The 20,336-nt window shown below is 48.2% G+C and overlaps 2 protein-coding genes across 8 annotated transcripts; both read left to right on the top strand.

The window, feature by feature from the left end:
• Nucleotides 1-6,249: 6,249 nt before the first annotated feature.
• LOC137929705 (thialysine N-epsilon-acetyltransferase-like) lies at nucleotides 6,250-12,920 on the top strand. Of its 7 annotated transcripts, XR_011108849.1 has the most exons (7): nucleotides 6,250-6,426; nucleotides 8,998-9,119; nucleotides 9,594-9,645; nucleotides 9,725-10,144; nucleotides 10,899-10,989; nucleotides 11,235-11,323; nucleotides 11,936-12,920. XR_011108849.1 is itself a non-coding variant. In XM_068772769.1 (5 exons), exons 2-4 carry the CDS (start codon nucleotides 9,021-9,023, stop codon nucleotides 10,141-10,143), a joined length of 570 nt encoding a protein of 189 aa, XP_068628870.1. In that variant the 5' UTR covers nucleotides 6,250-6,426; nucleotides 8,998-9,020; the 3' UTR covers nucleotide 10,144; nucleotides 10,899-11,215. The 7 variants fall into 7 exon arrangements, 4 of the variants coding, with proteins under 4 accessions (XP_068628870.1, XP_068628872.1, XP_068628871.1 ...); XR_011108850.1 differs by lacking the exon at nucleotides 11,235-11,323 and having other exon boundaries at nucleotides 11,936-12,919; XR_011108848.1 differs by lacking the exon at nucleotides 11,936-12,920 and having other exon boundaries at nucleotides 11,235-11,600.
• LOC137929949 (uncharacterized) lies at nucleotides 12,896-19,913 on the top strand. Its single transcript, XM_068773106.1, has 14 exons — nucleotides 12,896-13,232; nucleotides 13,412-13,756; nucleotides 14,424-15,454; nucleotides 15,604-15,721; nucleotides 15,848-16,141; nucleotides 16,618-16,788; nucleotides 16,861-17,032; nucleotides 17,183-17,323; nucleotides 17,402-17,594; nucleotides 18,171-18,435; nucleotides 18,535-18,712; nucleotides 19,012-19,163; nucleotides 19,256-19,367; nucleotides 19,500-19,913. Exons 1-14 carry the CDS (start codon nucleotides 12,896-12,898, stop codon nucleotides 19,708-19,710), a joined length of 3,720 nt encoding a protein of 1,239 aa, XP_068629207.1. The 3' UTR covers nucleotides 19,711-19,913.
• Nucleotides 19,914-20,336: the final 423 nt, after the last annotated feature.

Consider the following 20,336-nt stretch of genomic DNA (forward strand, 5'->3'; position numbering starts at 1 on the left):
TAAATCGCGCATATAAAACGAGCGGAAAAAGACTGCACTCACCGAAATGGTAGTGATCGTCGACGGCGGCCATGTCGGCGTCGCGGCGGGGCGGGCGCTGCGTGCTCAGTGCGGCCCGCGCTGGCGGCGGCGTGCGGCGAGCGGCGCACGGACTGCGCTCTGTGCCGCGCGGAGCCCCGCCGCCCGCGCCGCGCCGCCCGCACCCCGCCCGCACACCGCCTTCACTCCGCCACAAGCGCACGCGCGCATCGCGCCATCTCGCCGCCGCGGCCCGCACCCGCGCCACGCACTTTCCTTCTAGGGACCAGCTGCCCCCCACAGGCGGGTACTGAGCGCGCCGCCGTCACATTTATCGCACGTTGCAGGTCGCCCCACTCGACCGGAAGCGGGGTCGTCTCACGTGCCACTGCAACAGATGCTCGATGTGCAAGCGGCTTTTCGGCAACTAGAGCTTTGACGACAAGTGCTTGCGTCAGTAACAAAAATGCTGAAGGTATTATTCCAGTTCTTCACTTTTCTTATCCTTCTCGTTGTCAAATACTGGACTCATATAGAGATTTGGAGCCTTTGGCCTCGAAGCCGGCATCGCATAATATTCCCTTGTGTCTGGCCCGAGGTCTGCACGGGTCTGCTCCTGTCAAATGCCTGCAATTTCAAACAGCTCAAATAACTATTACGTTCGAAAACAGTTCGTCTGCAATAAATGTGCAAAAAGACATTCTGCCCGACACCGATATTTTCGAACATAACGCTTATTGAGTTATAGAAGAAATTTGACACATTATAAAAAATAAAAAAAAATTATTTGAAAATGCAACACAAGTAGCGAGTAAATTTGAATATATTTCCCATCAAAGTCTCCTCTCGTTACATTTGTTTCATAGTTTTAAGTGATTTAGAGAAACATAGGACCTCAAGTCTGTTCCTCCTTGACAAAGTCTGCAGCGTCTTGTTTTGATTCGGATCTGAAGCGGAACTTCTTAACGTAATCATTTGGTTTCCATTTATTATAAATTCCATTTGGCACATTAAACTAAGATTAAAAACGATTTTTCATTAAAGTTTATACCCGCTTGTTCTTGTTCAAGGTATTTACATAACCCGAGCTATGTAAAAGTAACTCTCCCTTATTGTCTGACCTGAAATCATCCAAGATGATAAACTTGTCAGCACGGTTTCTGAAACTATATTTGCTAGATAGTGCGAGGCTTGTTGCAGTTGTATTTAATAAGAAACTACTAAGATTTAGGTTGCTTATATAAACGACACAAATGTGCATTGTGGACGAGATTTTTGGTTTTTTGAGCGATAATGAGTGTGAAGTCCAAATATTTTCTGCTGAGGGGCATCAGACCGCCGATCGAGGATAGCACCGTCTTGTGATAGCTTGATCACGTCTCCGTGTTCAGTAGCGATCATCGAATAGCTCTCAATCTCTAATACCGTTTGCAAGCCGCGTCTCAATCAAACAAATGACCTCTCATCGTCCGCAACTCTCGCACATTTTGGTAATCAAAGCAAATCTGCGCCATTTCAAATTAAAAAGGTCATCGAAAACAATTCAACATTAAAAGTGATGAACTGTACCTGGGCATGTACACTCAGTCAATGAAAACGTAAGCGCGCGAAATGGCAACCATTCCTCACAAGCCTGTGATGCGAGCGATGCACACTGCACATAGGGTTTGTTTATTAAAACGTATTGGCAACAAAGCGGGCTCAATGCATCCGGGATGACAAAGAAGTCGAGTATAAAAAAACAATACATAAAAATCATTAGTGGCTCTCAAACTTTTCCAAAGCGATTTTAACGAAATGCTGTGTGATGATTATTAGAAAATAAAATTTCAAGTCCTTGTCTGTTCGAATTGACAGCACTTGCGAAGTCGGGGTTTTTTTTATTAAATGTTTTCAGTACCTAACCCAAACGAAGAAGAACCATCGCGCCTTTACGAGCAATTTAGTCATATTAATGATTTTGTTCGTGTTCCTGTAGTCGCTTTTTCAACTTAGCGAGTTGGTCGTGAAGTGCTGCAAAGTATTTGATAGCATTTTCTCGTAGTATCTTGATAGCGTCCACCTCCGTGCCGAGATCAGTTTCACGTTTAATGCCAAATCTGTTATAGATTGGTGTGCAAACTCAATCAAAGCCTTAACATTTTCGAGGTCTTTTTTAGGCTCCCCTTCTAGAGAGATGCCGTGTTCCCCTGCCACGTGTACGCGGGGACATTAGCTACATATGTTTTTCACATTTCTTTGTTATTTCCAGGCTCCTCTTTCGTCCTTCTTAAGATCTCTCATTCTTTTCCACACTTTGTTACCTATTTACATTGCTCTCCTTCTTTGTCTTCTCTCCAGAACATTGTAACAATTTAAAATTATTGGTTTTGGTCTTCATTTAAATTTTCATGTTTATTTGAATAATATTTTGTCTCCATAATTTTATTGCCCTTTACTATTACCTTTCTATATCACCCTTTTCATTTCGATTTGTCACAGTTTATTCGCAATATTTATATTTCTAAATTGATCTATGTCATATTTCTTTTAATTACTGTTTCTATTATCTGATTCAATGAGATCTGGCGTCCTCTGTCTTGGCTAACTAATGACGCGATGCTACTTTCCTCTATCCTTTTCTGTAACCGAGGTTGGCAATCCGTTCGTTCAGCGCCAAAGGCGGAACAGCCGGTGACTAAGTGCACCACGGTCTGGTCTCTCTGGTCATGCTCTCCCGGGGAACGGACGAACATGAACGGAGAATACTCCTTGAGCTTGAAAATATTTCGAGAATTCCCCGTGACTCGCGAATGCCTGGACCAGAAACGTGTCCAGCTGAACCTGAAGAACACACGGGCGGCTGAGACGGCATCTGGAACATTTTCGTGGTCACACTTAAAAGCCTTGAGGTCGACTAGTTTTAGTTTTATTTGCTTCATGTTCTCTACAATGGCAGGGACGGCAGCAGTCTGAGCAGATAACAATTTCAGCTCAGAGACAACATTGTCCACGTGAAGCTTTCGTACCTCCAAGCTTACGCCATTCCGACTCGGTGATTCCTTCACACGTGAAACCGTAACACGCGAGCCACGCGGAGCACATCACCCCGACCTGAAATTCAGATCATACGTTCGCAGCGCTTATACTTGAACGTTGTCGTGTTCTTACAAAGCGAAAACTAGGAACAGATAGATTGGTTAAACTTTGAGAGCCGCGGGTCGGTCGCAGGACGCAGCGCGCATGCGCACGCTTTCCATGGTCGGCGACGAGAGTCAAACTCTCACTTAGCATTAGAACATCGTAGGTTCATGTAATTGCGTCGGACTCCGAAACTTGGACCAGCACTTGTATCCAGAGCAAATTTAATTCCTCCACCTCCGCGTCAGACGCCGAGCGCCAGTGAATGCCAACGCATGAGCAACGTCTGCAGTGCGGAGACCGGACCCGCTTTCCCTTTAAAGGGTTCTTGATGGGTTTTCATTCGAAGAACTAGAATATTCTAACTCAATTAAAAACTCCTATGATATGACTGGATATTTTATTAGCTAAGCTTTTCAATGAAAACCTTTCAACGGGTTTCCCAATCAATAATTAAAGTTTTTGCAACTGCGAGTGTAACCCGTATGAAGAAATGTATAAGAGTGAACCAGAATTAGCGGCGGCAGCATCGCCCGCTGATAAACGCGCGTGCTGCAAACAATGCGAATTACACAACTACCACCACCAAATTACTCAACACGTGTTTCACCCTTCCACGGGGTATCCAGCAGTCCAACGAGTTTCTGTTGACTGAGGGAAGCCTCTATGATATAAACCTACATAACGTTATTCCCGCAGCTCTGTAACTAGGCTTGTAATTTTGTCAGTACAGGCACAGCGTGTGCAATGGCCGTGCGGCTTAATTCACAAAAGCACCTTAACACGCTTGCTGAGCTTTTTAGACGTGCTATCGGGCGGCGAGGCGGGAGCTCCCTTTCTTGAAAGCAATTAAGGCGGACGGATAAGAAAATGGGAGCCCCACTTAACCAAATTACAAAGTTTTGAAACATTACGTTGTTGTTGTTTGAAACATTGGATATTTTTCGAGTTAATAACATGCGAGAGCTCCTCGACCGAAGTAAGAAAGTGTACCGCGAACAATATGCCGGCGGAACTCTTCCACGCATCCGACTTGTTGCTGCATACGCGTTCACACGGCTCGCAGACGCAGTCATTGCATGGCTTTGTTTCGCGGTGTGGCGCCATCTAGCGCCAGCAAATAGGAATGCGCATTTCCTCGAATGTATTTTGAAAACTAAACGTTACAAAAGCTCTAAATTCATAAACCTGACGCCGCGGGCTGCCGACCGCAAACTCATTTAACCAGTTGATTGTTAAGCATTGCGGTAACTAAGCGACCATCCGCCGCCTACGTTACAGCGGCATCTATTGTCAGCGACTGGCACTATAATATTCTAACTCAATTACATTCACAAAATGATTAGGGTTCTAATTTGGTCGAGGTCGGGGCTGCGAAGTGGTTTCTTTTCATTGCTGAGGGGGCGTTGCGCGCCAACGGACAGGGGTCTGACCGGATCCGCGCCGCGACCACGGCTCCCTGCCGCCACCACGGCCCCGCGCTGCCACCACGGCCCCGCGCCGCCACCACGGCCCCACGCCGCCACCACGGCCCCACGCCGCCACCACGGCTCCACGCCGCCACCACGGCCCCACGCCGCCACCACGGCCCCACGCCGCGACGACGCAACGCGCGATCTACCTGCTTTGTCTGGCTGGAGGCAATTCACACCGCAGGCAACCCTCGGATGTTTTAGAAAGTAAGATATCACCTGAATCATCCAGCACCACGTACAGACCACGTTACTTTTTTTCTATTTAATTGTTCTACAGAAATACTTATGTTTTACTAAGGTTGCCGGACAACGCATATTGTTCACTTTGGCTCAGTCTCTGAAACGTTGCAACCGTAGTAGATTGTCCTCAAATGTTGCAAAAGGTTAATATTGGAATACCGGCTACGTTCCTCCTCAATCACATTCCGCTCTGAGCCGCCGTGTCCCACTGAAATATATTGCTGCGGTATATTATTGCGGCCATGCATGTGTGTGTACTCACTGTGCCCTATTTTTATTTTTCGTTTGTACTGTTTGTGCATAAATAGTTGCGAAACTTATTCTATATTACATATTTTATAAAATAAAATGAAATAAATGCGTTGAATTAAATATAGTAAATCATCTAATAGGGTAATGTTCAAATGTTGTACCACGCGATTAAATGATTCATTTAAAGAAAAGTAGAAGTTGGCGTTTTTCGCAAGTAATATATTTTTTCAATCCATCTATATTGCTGCCCAAATAACGTTTGCAAATGTCGTGGGTGCGTGGCGGCAGCACGCACGGGGCGCCCAGCCCGAGACGACTTTTAAAATAACGAATCACGAGCCTCCCCTCGGGCCGTTATATACTTCCGAGCTCTTTGGGGTATCGGTGGACGTTTCTTGAAGTGACTCAAGGGCCTTCACGAGGGACCTCGAAGGGAGCTCGGGCTGTCGCCCCAGCTTAGCATTCCGTCACAGGAGCACCCGAAAGGGTCAATCCACGACATGGTCGGTTGCTTCAGGTATGTTTCATAATACCACTATCACTTCGTAAAACGTTAACGCAAGGTGAATAATACGCAAAAGAAATTCCGTCAATGTTTAAATTTTTTATCGTTTATTGGCGAAGTATTTGACCTCTGTCTCGCCTGATGTTAAGCGATGACGAGGTCAAAGATAGTACATGCTTGCCTAGAAGAAACCTTTTCATTCCTGTCTTTGTAGTGTGATGACGGATTGGTTCGCCTGTGGACGATCTGGCCTCATTCCCGACGAGACCGGTTGGTTATGCAGTGCAGTGCACGCGGCTTGCCATACTGAGGGCGCGTCGTCCGGAATCTCGCGCACGTGTCGCGGTATCAGGACGGTGCAGTGTCTGTCCGTACTGAGAGTAGTGGCGGCACCTACATTCAGTGAATTCAGTGTTTTGAGCGGCAGAGTCAAAGTAAGGAATCCGTGCCCGTTTTTGCATTTGAGCGATTGTTAGCAGCTTCAAATCAACCTGCAGATATTTTACATTTTTTTAAATCATCATGGCAGTATTTTAACTAAATAAAAATGCGTTTTATGATAATGTTACTACATAAGGTGAGCAATGAAAATGGCAACACAACCCCTGATTTTTAAAATGTCAAATTGACAACAACAGTTCAAAACTTTGTCCGTTGTTTTCGTGCGCATTACGATTGTGTTTTCTCGAAAACTTGCAATAAAAACAACGACTACTGCTATGCCATTATCTTCCTGAACAACTTTACGTGACTTGACTTCGAGACCCCTGTTACTTCTCGGACGATATTCCTGGCCTAAAATCGGATTCACTTGAAGTAAGGCTGGAGGGAATTTGCTTAATTCCCATATATGGTTTCATTAGAAACTGTTGAGTCGGTGTAGTCAGGTTTTTTTTACAACAATTACTTACTTCTAGTGCTGCAGGTACGAACCTAGATTCGTTTATCAGCGTTATTGTAAAAATATGCTTGCATATCTCTTCTGTGATTTTGATACGACGCATGTATTAACAATTGAATGAGTTTACCCTTACAGTGTTTCTCAACAATTTCTAGGCTTATTGGGATATCATTGCTAAGGAGTTTTATTAAGATTTTAAAAAGAAAATAAGTGGCGTTAACGACAAACAGAAATTTAGTTGTATTTACTGGGTAACCTGCCGACCATGAAGTTATATAGCCAGACATTCACGTAATCGTCAACTTCATTTTACACATTCATACAGGGCATTTACTGCCGGCTAAAGGCCTCCATCCATTAGAATTCATATGAGACTAGATGGAAGTGGTATACATCCAACATCTTCTGATGTTCTGATACTCAAACAAACTTAATGATTGATATATTGTAACAAACAAATTAGGATAAATTAAAATCAATGATTGCATATAGCACTTGCTAAAGAACTGTACTGAAAAATATTACAGCATTCAGAATCAACTCCTTTGTCTCTGTAAAGTAAACTGGCTTACCTCAATTTTATTAAATTAATAACACTTTATTTTTTCATTGTTTTTCACAGGCTGTATTTTGTAACAAAAGGAAATTGTGTGGTAACAACCCTAAGTGTCATCAATTATAAATTAGTTTCACAATATCTGTTATTCCGAATAATACACACATTTAAATTCATCTATTTAATAAACAACATATGTTCCCTGCAATTTAAACCATGATCTGTTGCTAAATTTATATTAATTTATACATATAAAAACATAATTTATTCACAAAGTCAAAATAATTGTCAGTAAATTAGATATTTTGAGAAAGTCACACATTTCTTTTATGTTAATTCCAATTCACAATTCTTAAAATCTCCATTCGAACAAATAGGTCACTAGAATATGGCAAATTTTTTGTAAGTAATTATTTATTGGTTAATATTTTCTTTTTTACAGGCGTTCAAAGTAGGGGGATAATAACTAGAGATACACCTAATCCATGTTTAACTATAACCCTATAATACATTCCGTGCAGTAATATGTAAAGTCAAACGTGATCTTGGCTGAAAAAAATAAAACAATAGAACCAATATTTTATAAAAGAGCTTGTGCAACTAAACTGGAGGTCATCTCCATTGTGGTTCTCAATCAAATATTCATTTATTAAAATAAAATATATTATGCTAATATTTATACTAATCTTAAAGGAACACAGTTTAATATCTTCAAATTTCATAACTTCCCATCAAAATAGAATAATTTCTCTGTTCATAAATGTTACAAATCCCCAACATTTTTATTAGTAACAACAGTTATTAGTAATAAAACAACCTCCTGCAGCACATCATCAATAAGGTAGCCCCATATGGATGACATAAGCAGATAATCTTAATGGTAAAATCAAAAAGAGTTGTTGAGTATGTAGTATATCACCTTGCAATACTTGGTGCTCGGATCAGATATGTATAGTACACATTAAAAACAAGACACTACTTACAAACTCCTAAAACCTGAACTTGACTATGTGTGTACCCTTTAGTATAGCTGTGGAGGTAGTTGTTGTACTTGACATGCAAAACAAATGAACCTCAGGTAAGCTTCAGCTTCCTCGGAAGTCCACACTCATAGATGACATAAAAATGTTCTAATTATAATTAGTGATATACAAATTGTGTAATTGTATACCCTGTGAAGGAATTTACAAAGTCTCTGCTGTTTTTGTAATATGAATAAAACAATATTTTTCGACCATATTAATTGTTCTAACATGTTGCTATTTAGTAATATGATCCCTGTAATATTTATTATATAATATTGCACCTTTTAATAGCAAACAAAACCTCAAATCATAGCATTGGAATAAAGTGAATAAGTGTCATTAAAGGCATTACCATTTAGTTCGTTATATCTAGCAAAGGCGTTATCGTAAAGTCAACACGTCGCTTCGAGCAGCCGCACGTGTCGCGCCGCCGGCTCGCGTACTGATTACTTTTAATATTTTAATGCGCAGCGCCACCTCGCGGCGCGCTACGTCCTTACGATGCGTTCAATTGGAAAGACTTCATCAATAAATATTCAGACGGTTTTATTTTGAAATTAAATGTATTGTTTTTATAAAAACTATCTTCACGTGTACCTTAACTTTGTTTTATTCCTATTTCTGTTATAATAACTGCCCGCGGAGTTACAAATTTAAGGAATTATAAAAAAAGATTCTCTTGTAAAGTTTTGAAAGCAAACATTTTTTTTTCACAAATGCATTTTTTGTACTTTTATTTCTTACAATTAAATTTTATAATATGACGTTCACACTATGGCGCCAGTTGGAGACTAATAATGTGATTTCAAATGGTCACACTTAATAGTTCTTGCTATTTATCGATAGATGACATTCTAATATCATTTAATGTATTTAATCTGTTGCATGCGCGGCGCGCGGGTCAGTAGCGGTCGCAGACGCAAGCGCGATGGCCACGGACGCTTGTAAGCAGAAGGCCGGCGCGGCGGCCGTGCTGGTGCGCGACGCGCGGCGCGAGGACATGCCCGCCATTCACCGCATGATCATCGTGAGTTGCGCGGCGCCTGCGCCCGTGTTGCCTGCGTTCGCGCAATGTCTACAGTGCAGTTATTAATTGTTGGACGATTTTGACAGATAAAGTGTTGCCATAATTTGACGTTTTTAAATAGAGATGGGTGAATTCCAATCTTATGTACAAAACGAAGGGATTGAATAAAATGAATATATTGTAATTACATTATTCTCATCGTGATACAAATTCATCACTGGTATTAACCTTTTAAATCATATCATTTTATCACCCCACACACGTTTACCAATTTCTTTGCATTTTTCATTTTTGAACTTTTTATTATTATTTTTTAATGTACTCACAGCAACGGGGGACAGCAGACGAGAAAAAAATCCGTTCTTAGGGAGCTCTATCCGGCATTAACTATCGTCACCGCTTAATCGGATATTGGAGCCGCGCCAAGTCAATCACCCGTCTGATAAGAACTGATTAATCACTGTGTGCCCGCAGGATCTGGCGACGTACGAGGGCATGCCGGACGGGCCGCAGCTCAGCGTACAAGGTGAGCGGGACTCTCGCGGTGCAGTTGACGCAGGCGACATTGTTCCACTTGACGCGTCGCGCGAAACTTTGGCCGGCAGATCTCGAGAGCGACGGGTTCGACAGCTCCCCGCCGTGGTTCTTCGTGGTGGTGGCGGAGTGCGCGGGCGAGATCGTGGGGCACGCGATGTGCAACCGCGCCTACTCCAGCTGGACGCGGCGTGCGCTGTACATGGAGGACCTGTTTGTGGCGGAGGCGTGGCGGCGGCGCGGCGTGGCGCGAGCGCTGCTGCGCGGCGTGTGCGAGCGAGCGCGCGCCCTCGGCGCCGAGCGCCTGGACTGGCACGTGCTGGCGCACAACGAGCCGGCGCGCCGTCTTTACGCTCGGCTGGGCGCGCGCGACCTGTGCCGCACGGAACGCCGCCGCGCGCTGCGCCTGGACCGCGACCGCATCCTGGCCGTGGCTGACGGACACCTGCTGCCCGAGGACGCCATCGATGACGATCAGCTCCAGTCATAAGGTACTCCACGTGTTCAGTGGACGGCCTACAGTTGTTTTGCACTTCCGCGCAGAGGTTACGTATACAAGTAATAGATGGTGTAACTGGTCTCCTATCATGTCACGCGGGACGTCAAAATTTAAGTAAAAATCGTAAAACTAGTTTTGAAATCAATAAAATTCACACATTATTTAATATACTTAATTCTAACACTCTCCGAAATACAAATATGGCGAAAATAAAAACAAAACATCGTAAGCTAGATGGCGCCAAAATAAGTTACATTCCTTGTGGAGTGGCCTGTAAGCGACTTGATACACCGGCTGTGCAGAGGCGGCGCGGCGCGCGGCGTGACCACAAGTGCTTAATTGTTTAGCTGACGCATGCGCACTGCCAAAATTCGTAATCACGTCCCCAGCGATGGTTTAGTTGGCTGTTGTTTGACTTTTGGAAAGTAGTTAACATTTTTCTTTAAATGAAAAATTGTCTCGCAATTAATTGCAAGGTCGGAGCGACTGCGGGCCGCGCTGCGACGGCTTGTTCACATGGAGGAGAGCGTGAAGAGAGAGCTTTTGTTGTGCTGATTGATTGATTTTGATGAGCTGTAATTTTTGTTGCCTGTTGACAACAGATAGTCTCAAAAGCTCTTCCAATTCTCTAGACAAAAAAATCTGAAAATAGTTTGAGGTGCGCATACCAGCTGGTAGCTTTGGTAGCCTCGGTTCTTTAACTACAAACAAACTCCTCAAATTAATATTGTTTGGTGTTGTGGCAGCGCCGCGGCGGCCGACTCGCAGCTGTTGGCACCTGCAGAAGCACTGCGGTGCACGCGGGCGCCGGAGCGCCGGCACCATCGATTGTATAAAGTATATATTTTGGTACATTTACACTTTTATTTTTAAATAAAGATAAAACAAAGTTTCATTTTGGTATTTGACTAATTTTTCTATTACGCACTGTTTAAAAAAGATCAATGAATCTACCTTGGCGCGCCTTACCTCGCACGCCATCAAAATGAAAACATCCCGAGTCTTCGTGGGTGCTTCCATCGTAAATAGAACTTTTAAAAATCAAAAGTAAATCTTGCCCTGAACTGAGGGGATTCCTCTAGCGCCAGAGATCCTGACTCCCTGCACTGCGCACACTCGGCGTAGAGCTACCTGGCAGCGCAGAAGTTTCTACGTGCACATCGCTAGCGAAGTATTATTTCAAGTTCTCTACTCTTCAACATTCTAATGGTGTGACATTTCAAAATTCTAGTGTGGTCAATAGAGCCTTCTATGTTTATTATTCTCTCTCTCTAATTTACCATCTGAACGAAGCTAATTGATAAGGATTTTAAATAATAATATCAAATGTTTCTAAAATACTAGAGTTTTTTATTTGGAGGTAAAAAAATGAAATTATTATCTGGTCTCGTAATTTCTACGGCGAAGCGCGGTGAGCGCAGAGCACTGCAGCAGTGGCGGGCGTCCGAACCGAGAATTTTTATTATTTTTATTAGATAAATTATAAAAAGTAACGGGGCTTCAAAAACTAATACTAAACAATTTTAAATTAATATTTATGACCAGTAATATGACGTGGAAACGAAACCCTCTGATAAAAGTGTTTCGCGAACTGTCGCGTTGTAACAGCCGCCGGTAGATGGCGGTGTCGACAAAATAATATTCCCGTTAAAAATACTAATTTTTAAATGTTACGTGTTGAAAAAATTGCTTAATTATACTAAATTAACAAAATTAGTTATTCATATTTTTTGTTGATGGTAAGAAAAATTAAACTGTTGCAATCCACGCGCTCGTCTTGTAGTTGGCGGTGAGCCAGGCCTGAGTGCGCCGCTGCGATTGTGTTGCAGAGCACTGCCTTCGCTAACCTCACCCGCCGCAAGGAGCCGTCCCGGCGGCAGCGGCCGCAACGGCCGACAACACAACACTAAATACTTTGTTTCGTACACTCATTCATTTTTGCTGATTCTGGGGGGTATTATTTAAGTTGGTTTATGTACACTACAAAATGTGATGCTCTCTCAGCATGTGGCTGAGCTGAGCTGGGGGCTCTTCGTCCTCCGTCATCATCTGTTGAACATTACTTTTTACAATAACGTTTGAGTGAGCGGTACGCGGCAGTTACGTTCATAGCGTACAGATTTCGTAAACACCGCTCGTCACATACAATGTATGTGACAAGCCTGCGGGGGACCGAACAGCGCGCAGTGCGCAGGCGCGGGCCGCGGCGAGCCGGAGCTCCTGGAGACCGGCACGCCGCGCGCCGCACGCCGCGCGCCGCCTCGCCCCGCCGCCGGCCGCAGTAGCGGGGCGCGCGCGGGCCGGCGAGGGTCGCGGGCAGTACGTGCGTGCTGTTCCCGCACGATACTTGCACGCGCGGTGATTTATGGTTTAGCCAAAATCTTTACATAATTTGACACAAATCCCGGCTATTACGTATTTGAGAAATATGTTAACATGTTAAAAATATTACGTCTAAAACACAACTCTAAACACTTAATCTATAAAATATTAAACTAAAAACATTATTTTAGAACAAAATATTTTAAAATCGAACATGATAGATATATAAATAAAAACATTATTAAATGTTTAATGAACTGAACACGTCTACTTCGTAAATAAAATACATCAAAGGTCCTTTGGAGTTTAATAGAGTGGAAAGCGGCGGCCGATGCGCGCCGTGGGATGCGGCGCTGGCCCGCCGCCGCACGCCGCCCGCCGCCCGCCGACCCGCACGGCGCACGCGCCGGCTCCGTGAGCCATGCGCCGGCTGCGGGCGCTGAGGGCGCTCCTGGCGCTGCTGACGCTGGCCGCGGCCACCGATCCCGCGCGCGTCCTGCTGGTGCCGCGCGTGGCGTGCGCGGCGCACGACGCGACGTATTTCAGCGCCAGCTCGCTGCGCAGCTACGCGGCCGCAGCCAACCGGAGCCTGGACGCGCACGATCTGCACGTTCTCTCGTACAACGGTGAGTCCCGCCTAGACATTCACACAGGGGCGGCAGCACGCGAACGAGGCACCCCGCGCTTGCGAAACCTGCTGCCCGGTGTGAGTAAAACACTGCGTACAGCTTCTAGTTACGAGAAGCCACAGTTTGAAGGTAGCACACTATTACTACAAGCAAAACGTAGCTCACGCTTCGTAGTGTTACTAATAATAAATAATAATAATACTTTTTATGAAAATGTACAGCAACATGCAATGAAAGAAACTTGCCTGAATATCTTTGTATTAGGCATAAACAATGTTATGGTATATGTGGGACATTCCATTCCGCAGAGAGCTGCGGCGCGGGGTGGCGCGCGGCCGTGGTGCGCGGCGCGTGGGGCGCGCGCGGCGGCGTGGCGCTGACGGGGCGCGCGGGTGCGGACGCGGCGCTGTGCGGCGCGCTGCGAGCCGTGCGCGCCGTGAGCTGGGCGCACCACGCGCGGTCGCCCGAAGGCGCGTGCGGCACATCGCTATGGCGTGCAGCGGCGGCGGCGGCGCTGGCGGCGCGGCTCGGCTGGCGACGAGTGCTGCTGGCGGGCTGCACGGCGCCCGCGCTGGCCGGCGAGCTGGCCTCTGCAGGCTTCCTCGTGCGCCGCCAGCCCCTCTCGCAGGCCGAACTGGACCGGCAACCGCACGGTACTGACCCTTGTGCTATAATAACAGACTATATCAACTTTCCCACGTCCTGCACTAGATGGCTTCAGTGAGACGTACACGTTCTGTGTTGTCGTTCAACAACGTCAAAAGAGAGTGGCTCGCACGTCGACGACGGTTTATTTCTTGTTATTTGTCGTCACATACATCTGTGCCAACACGGTATAAGCCTTATATTGTCTTATTAACAGTTTTTTTTCTTTCCTAATTCTCTGCTCATTGTATCAAATTTTTAAGCTCTTGTAATCGTTTTAAGTGAATCGTAATTTTATTGTCATGCACATGCGCGCGAGCCACCTGTTATTTTAGCAAATGGCGTTTAGCACGATGGTATAGGTAACAGCTTCACTTATCTATATCTAATTCGGCTGTTTCTAATTTATTTAAGCCCTATTCTATGTCAAATAAACTTAGTTTTCTATCCCATCTACTTCCTTCTTGTCTAAATAGATGCACTTAAACATGTTGTACTATTTCCAACTTTCCTGTTTATCTTATACATATGCACCTCGTGCAGGCAGCGCGCAGTGCAGTCTCCGCGTTCCTGTCCATACCTATAATATAATAATAATATAATATTAGTGTACCATAATTCACAAGCAGGTCTGATTGAGGGAGTTCACGCATGCCTTTTGTTGGCCTGCTGCAGTTGTGATGCTGTGCGCAGCAGACGAACGGGCGGCGCGGCTGCTGCGCGAGGCGCGCGCCCCCGCCCCCGCCGTGCTGCTGCTGCACACGGCCGCCGCGCGGGACGGCCGCGACGAGCACGACGGCCGCTCCCCTCCGTATTTGAAAACGAACAACTTCTTGGACATTTTGGAAATATTGACGTCTGGTACTAAACATTTGTCTCGGCCCGGAAATGTAAGCGAGGATTTGCACGTCTCGAGGTCGAACTCCGTGGCCGCGGACGAGATGGACGCGTCACGAAAAGATATATTCATTTCGATCCTAAAGAATATTCACAAAAAAGAAAAAAACCCGGAAGCTGAACACGAAGAAAACCGATCGGCAGCGCACCTTCCTGCTTTTCGTTTCCTGATTCTCAGCGATGATGACCTGGAAGCGGGACCGCGCACGCGCACGTCCGTCGCGCTGTATGAACAAATTATCGACGCGTTGCAGCGACACTTGCGCGCGCTGGCGACGGGGCGTGAAGAGGCGCGCGCTACCTTCTTCTTGTACGAGGGAGCGCCGCGGCCGCTGCCGGTTGCGCAGCTGGTCGTGACCTCCGCACGCTCCCTAGACGGTGCCGGCGACTGGACCTCGGTCGTCAGCATCGTGGACCTCGGTAGCCGACTGCGGCGGTGGAGCACGGTCGCGACCGAGCGACTGGCGGCGGCGGCGTGGACTGGCGTTGCGTGGGCTGTGAGCGCGCTGGCCGCGTGCGGCGCGCTAGCGCTGCTGGTGCTGCTGGCGGCGGGTGTGTGCGTCGCTCGGCGCGCGCGTGCCCGGAGCTCCCGGGTCGTGCCCGTGCTCCCCGCAGCGCACTTCTCGTTCCCCGTAGACGAGCACCGCGTAGGCGGTGGCATGGAAAGCATGGTGTGCTGGCTGCAGCAGCTTCATGACTGTGGCGCGCAGGAAGCTCGGGGCGAAAGGCCCGCGTCTGCGCCGCTCTCTGCACCCTCCTCCACCTGCAGTGTCACGCGCCTTGCGCCAGATCGCCGTATCAGGTACAAGGTACGATTTAAGAATAAAAAATGATAGCTGAGAAAATGAGTTTTTTTTCGATGAGCAGTGCTGGTGCGTGCAACTTGCTCAAATGTTCATGGAGCGAGTTGCACGTGATTGTATAAAGAAAAAAGCGAGTGACGTTTGCGGCGCGGTAGGGCGAGCCCGTGCGCGCCGTGCGGTTGCCCGGAGGCGCGCTGCAGCTGCGGCGGCGCGCGGCCGACGTGCTGCTGGCGCTGCACGCGCTGCGCCACGAGAACCTCAGCCCGTTCGTCGGTAAGCGCCCGCTCCTCATATTGTTATATTCAACTTAAATATAACAAAATGTTTTCTAATGTTTTTAATGCCTTTGTCAGAGTTTAATGGCAGGTAATAACTTGATTCGTGAGGCGCCGGTTGCAGGATGCCTGGCGGAGGTACGGCCGGCACTGGTTTTCGAGGCGGGCGGGCGCGGGTCGCTGGAGGAGGTGCTGATGGCGGATGACATCCGGCTGGACTGGACGTTTCGGCTGTCCCTGCTGACGGACCTGGCGCGCGGCATGCGCTATCTGCACGCGTCACCGCTGCGCACTCACGGCCGCCTGTCGTCACGGAGTTGCGCCGTGGACGCTCGTTGGGTGCTGCGCGTGTCCGACTACGGCGTGCCGGCCTTCGCGCGCGCCCAGGCGCTCGACTTGCCGCCGCGCTCCGCAAGAGGTGACGCCGCCAGCTCTCACTGCTCACGCTCGGCTTGTCCCCGTGAGGAATGACATTAAAAGGGAAACTGAAGTACGACGAAAGGGATCTTTGTCCAACATGCACAATAGCCAAAAAAATTAACTTGTTATTCTTCTTCTCGACACTCATAGCAATAGGTCACTTGCCGCCGACCTTTTAGTCAAACGGGAACATTTTGCGAAGTTTGCCACCGTTGTTTTGAAACTTTTCTATTGGTTGCTTGTTTAACAAATATCGTTTCATCGGTTGAGTGCCCTTCTTGTCCTTTTCTGCCGACACACCCTCGCTGCAAGGCATAGGCCGCCCCCGAAGATTTCCCCCCCTAGCCCCCTTCGACGTGACGTTTACTAGGAAATAATTAATTATTTTGGTCTGCCACTTCAAAGGATCAATAAATTATAATGACCGTTGTGGAAAAGCAAACTGTATGAAACCCACCGTGACGCCGACTGCAGAGCTACTGTGGACGGCACCGGAGCTGTTACGAGAGCAAGCACCTGTCGAGGGCCGCGGGGAAGGCGAGCTGCGCGGCTCGCCGCCGGGCGACGTGTTCTCCTTCGGCATCATCATGCAGGAGGTGATCGTGCGCGGGGAGCCTTACTGTATGCTGCCGCTCACGCCCGAAGGTTGGTGCCGTTCCCACACGAATCCTCCATACGTCGTTTTGACTTCGGCTCAGCGTGCGTGTGCGATTGCAGAGATCGTGGAGAAACTGCGTCGGCCGCCGCCACTGGTGCGGCCGTCCGTGTCGATGGGCGCGGCGCCGCCTGACGCCGTGGGCCTCATGCGCCAGTGCTGGAGCGAGGCGCCCGACCTGCGCCCCGACTTCCCGCGCATCTACGACCTCTTCCGACACATGCACCGCGGGCGGTACGTGCCAACAACAACAACCGCCAGGGCCTCCACTGCACGACAATTCTGTTGCGTTGCTGTTACACTGATTGCTTGAATGTTTCTTGCGACATTTTGTTCCTGCCCGGATGACTTTCGATACAATAATGAATTAATTCAAATTTGCAGAAAAATAAACATAGTGGATTCAATGTTTGAAATGCTGGAGAAATACAGCAACAACCTCGAAGAACTTATTAAGGAACGGACGGAGCAGCTGGACCTTGAGAAAAAGAAAACTGAGCAGCTTTTGAACAGAATGCTGCCGAGGTACGAAGGCGTCCATAACCCCTGCCGCTGAATGGCAAGAGCAGCGCTCGTCTGACCGCAGGGGCTAACCGTTCGCAGGTCGGTAGCGGAGCGGCTGATGGCAGGCTCGCGCGTGGAGCCCGAGGAGTTCGAGGAGGTGTCGATCTACTTCAGCGACATCGTGGGCTTCACGGAGCTGGCGGCGCGCTCGACGCCCGTGCAAGTGGTGGACTTGCTCAACGACCTTTACACCACCTTTGACGCCGCCATTGAGCAGTACCGCGTTTACAAGGTGCCCGCGCCTGCACGCACTCTCCTGTCCACTATATCCTCATTTTACAGGATCAGTAAAAACATTTGCGTGAGCTGTTTTTGCTTAGCATTAATAATGTAATTAATAATACCGTCCCGAATGCAGTGGTATGTACAGCCCGACAGAAAAAGAACATGTCACGTGAAATGTCTTGTGACACGCCGACGTTTCAAGAAACTTTCACATCCGTTTCATTGCGTGGAATGCATCTCTGAGCCGCGCCTAAGAGGCACAGACGTGTTGAGTCGGTTCTGTGCCGAACATAAGTCGTCGATAATTTTTTGTATGTTCACATGCGTAGCATTGCTTTCACTGAACGCCCACGCAAGCTTTTCTTGTGGGAAATCTGTCTACTGTTTTCTGCTGCACTGGAATCTTTACATTACGCTGAAGAAGAAGTTCGAGTATCGTCGACTTCGCAGGCAGTCTTGGACTAGCCGTGTAATTTTCATCTGCCCTTTCGCTAACGTTGTGGAATTAGGACGAAGCGCAGGTGTAGCGCCCGAGTGCTAGTAATCAACAGTGTCATGCAGACGCCCTGGCGTTGCTGTGCAGGTGGAGACAATCGGCGATGCGTACATGGTGGTGGGAGGACTGCCGACGCGCACGCCCGATCACGCAGAGAGCGTAGCAACCATGGCGCTGCATCTGCTGCACCTGGCCGGCCGCTTCCGCGTGCGCCACCTGCCGGCAACGCCGCTCCACCTGCGCATCGGCCTGCACAGCGGACCCTGCTGCGCCGCTGTCGTGGGCCTCACCATGCCGCGCTACTGCCTCTTCGGCGACACAGTCAACACCGCCTCCCGCATGGAGTCCACGGGTACCCGCCACTTCCTATCGCTCGTTTTTTGCCCGCCTCTCCCAACTTTTGAAACCATAATATTGATACGAAAGTAACTAAAGCGAGTTGCGTGTTCAGGCGCGGCGTGGCGCATCCAGGTGTCGGCGGCGACGGCCGAGCGGCTGATGGCGGCCGGTGGCTTCCGGCTGCGCTCACGAGGCCTGCGCCAGATCAAGGGCAAGGGCGCGATGCACACCTACTGGCTGCTCGGCAAGGACGGCTTCGAACGCCCGCTGCCCGCGCCGCCGCCTCTCGAGTAACTATCGGTCGACCCGGTGCCACACCATCACCGATGTTCATGTATTTATAAAGTAAAACAAATCACAGCCAATGCGTGTTACGATGCCGTTCGTTGAACATTTTTGTTAGATTTAGTTTTCACGATATATATCGCAACATCCAGAAGCTATTTCGGTGTTTCCACATTTTACTTATGTAACTTCATAATTGTAACTACTAGATGAATTTTCAGAATACAAGTTGCTCAGAGTTAAAATCATACTCTGTAATTTAAGAACCAAGTAACGTGTTCAAACGTGGCTGCTTTGGGCTCAGCTCCGAGGAGGTGCTGTACGAGTCCGAAGGGGAGAGCGAGAGCAGTGCTTCTGGTGCCGGTGCCGCTTCCCGCCTCCCGCGAGACGCCCCCCGCACGCCACGCCCCGCACGAGCCTCACGGCCCCGCGCGCTCTCTGATGCCGAGTCCGAAGGTACTCAACAACCAACTATTAATTTCTAAATGTCAAACGGACATGCCGATTCTAAAGTGTCGACTAGAATATTTACGCGACGTTTGCGGCAGGGGCGGCGGCGACGCGCACGCGCTGGGCGCGGTCGGGCGCCGCGTCCGCCGACAGCAGTCCCCCGCGTGCCCCGCGCCCCGCCCGCGCACGCGTGCCTCTTCCGCGCTACCGGTACTGCGCTTTGGTTCTATACTCACGGCTGCTGCGCGGCGCTGCAGACTATGCGGCGCTCGATGCTAAAAGGAAGCCGAGCCTGCGCCTGGTCGTAGCCGAGTAACGTCAGGTGTCGACCGCTTGCGGCAGGTGCCTGGGCGGCGGCGCGCGCGTCCTGCGCCGTCAGTGGTCGCTGGAACGCGGCGACGAGCTGGCTGTGGTGGGGGCGCACGCCGAGCCGTTCGCCGAGCTGCTCGCAGAGCCTCTGGCGCTGCGCTTGCCGCCGCCTCGCCCTCCACCAGTGCGCTACCGAACGCGGCCGTCTTCGACGTCTCCGTCGTCTCCGCCGTCTCCCACTTGAGTCTCCCATCCGCCCCGTCCCACCCCGACAATAATTTTCGTAGTTGTGTTCTCGGCGCTGACGCGTGCTGCAGCAGTCGTGTCGCCGCGCAGCTCGTATCTCTGTCCCGTTATTTACATCCACGGCATCATTGAGTGAGTGTTAACTTCGGATGTGTCATGTATTTTTTAAAATATTCAATGTAAAATAAATAATTTACACAAACTAAAGGTTTTCATTTTACAAAACCTGATATTACAAATATACCTGATATAAGATACCTAATGGTACAAACATATTACAAATAAAAATAATAACAACCTGATACCAATTTGAAACAAGGTTGAAACTATTTGAACGTTTAGAAGCGGCCAGCCTGTGGAGGCGCGGCAGTTATAAAACGCTCACGCCCTATTGACGCGTTTTTTTTTACATTTGCCTTCAACTCTAAATAAACGTCATTTCTCGAGTTGAACGTTTAGATGCGGCCAGCCAGTGCAGGGGCGGCAGTTATAAATCGTTCACGCCCTTTTGACGCGTTTTATTAAAATTTTGTTTCTACTGGAAAAGTACCTTATTTAACGAGTTGAACGTTTAGAAGCGGCCAACCAGTGCAGGGGCGGCAGTTAAAAGTTAAAAGGCGAGCG

The sequence above is a fragment of the Battus philenor genome, unplaced genomic scaffold (assembly GCF_028537555.1).
Source record: "Battus philenor isolate CCGP_79_NKW_IND1 unplaced genomic scaffold, ilBatPhil1.0.hap1 SCAF_5, whole genome shotgun sequence".
NCBI classification, from domain to species: domain Eukaryota; kingdom Metazoa; phylum Arthropoda; class Insecta; order Lepidoptera; family Papilionidae; genus Battus; species Battus philenor.

What these genes read in the sequence shown, in the direction of transcription:
- LOC137929949 (XM_068773106.1), top strand. Translation starts at nt 12,896, where the DNA reads ATGCGCCGGCTGCGGGCGCTGAGGGCGCTCCTGGCGCTGCTGACGCTG. An exon ending in ACTGGACCGGCAACCGCACG is followed by an intron (nt 13,757 to 14,423) that starts GTACTGACCCTT and finishes GGCCTGCTGCAG; the next exon opens with TTGTGATGCTGTGCGCAGCA. An exon ending in GCCGCCGCGCTCCGCAAGAG is followed by an intron (nt 16,142 to 16,617) that starts GTGACGCCGCCA and finishes CGCCGACTGCAG; the next exon opens with AGCTACTGTGGACGGCACCG.
- LOC137929705 (XM_068772769.1), top strand. Translation starts at nt 9,021, where the DNA reads ATGGCCACGGACGCTTGTAAGCAGAAGGCCGGCGCGGCGGCCGTGCTG. An exon ending in CCATTCACCGCATGATCATC is followed by an intron (nt 9,120 to 9,593) that starts GTGAGTTGCGCG and finishes GTGTGCCCGCAG; the next exon opens with GATCTGGCGACGTACGAGGG. An exon ending in GCCGCAGCTCAGCGTACAAG is followed by an intron (nt 9,646 to 9,724) that starts GTGAGCGGGACT and finishes TTTGGCCGGCAG; the next exon opens with ATCTCGAGAGCGACGGGTTC.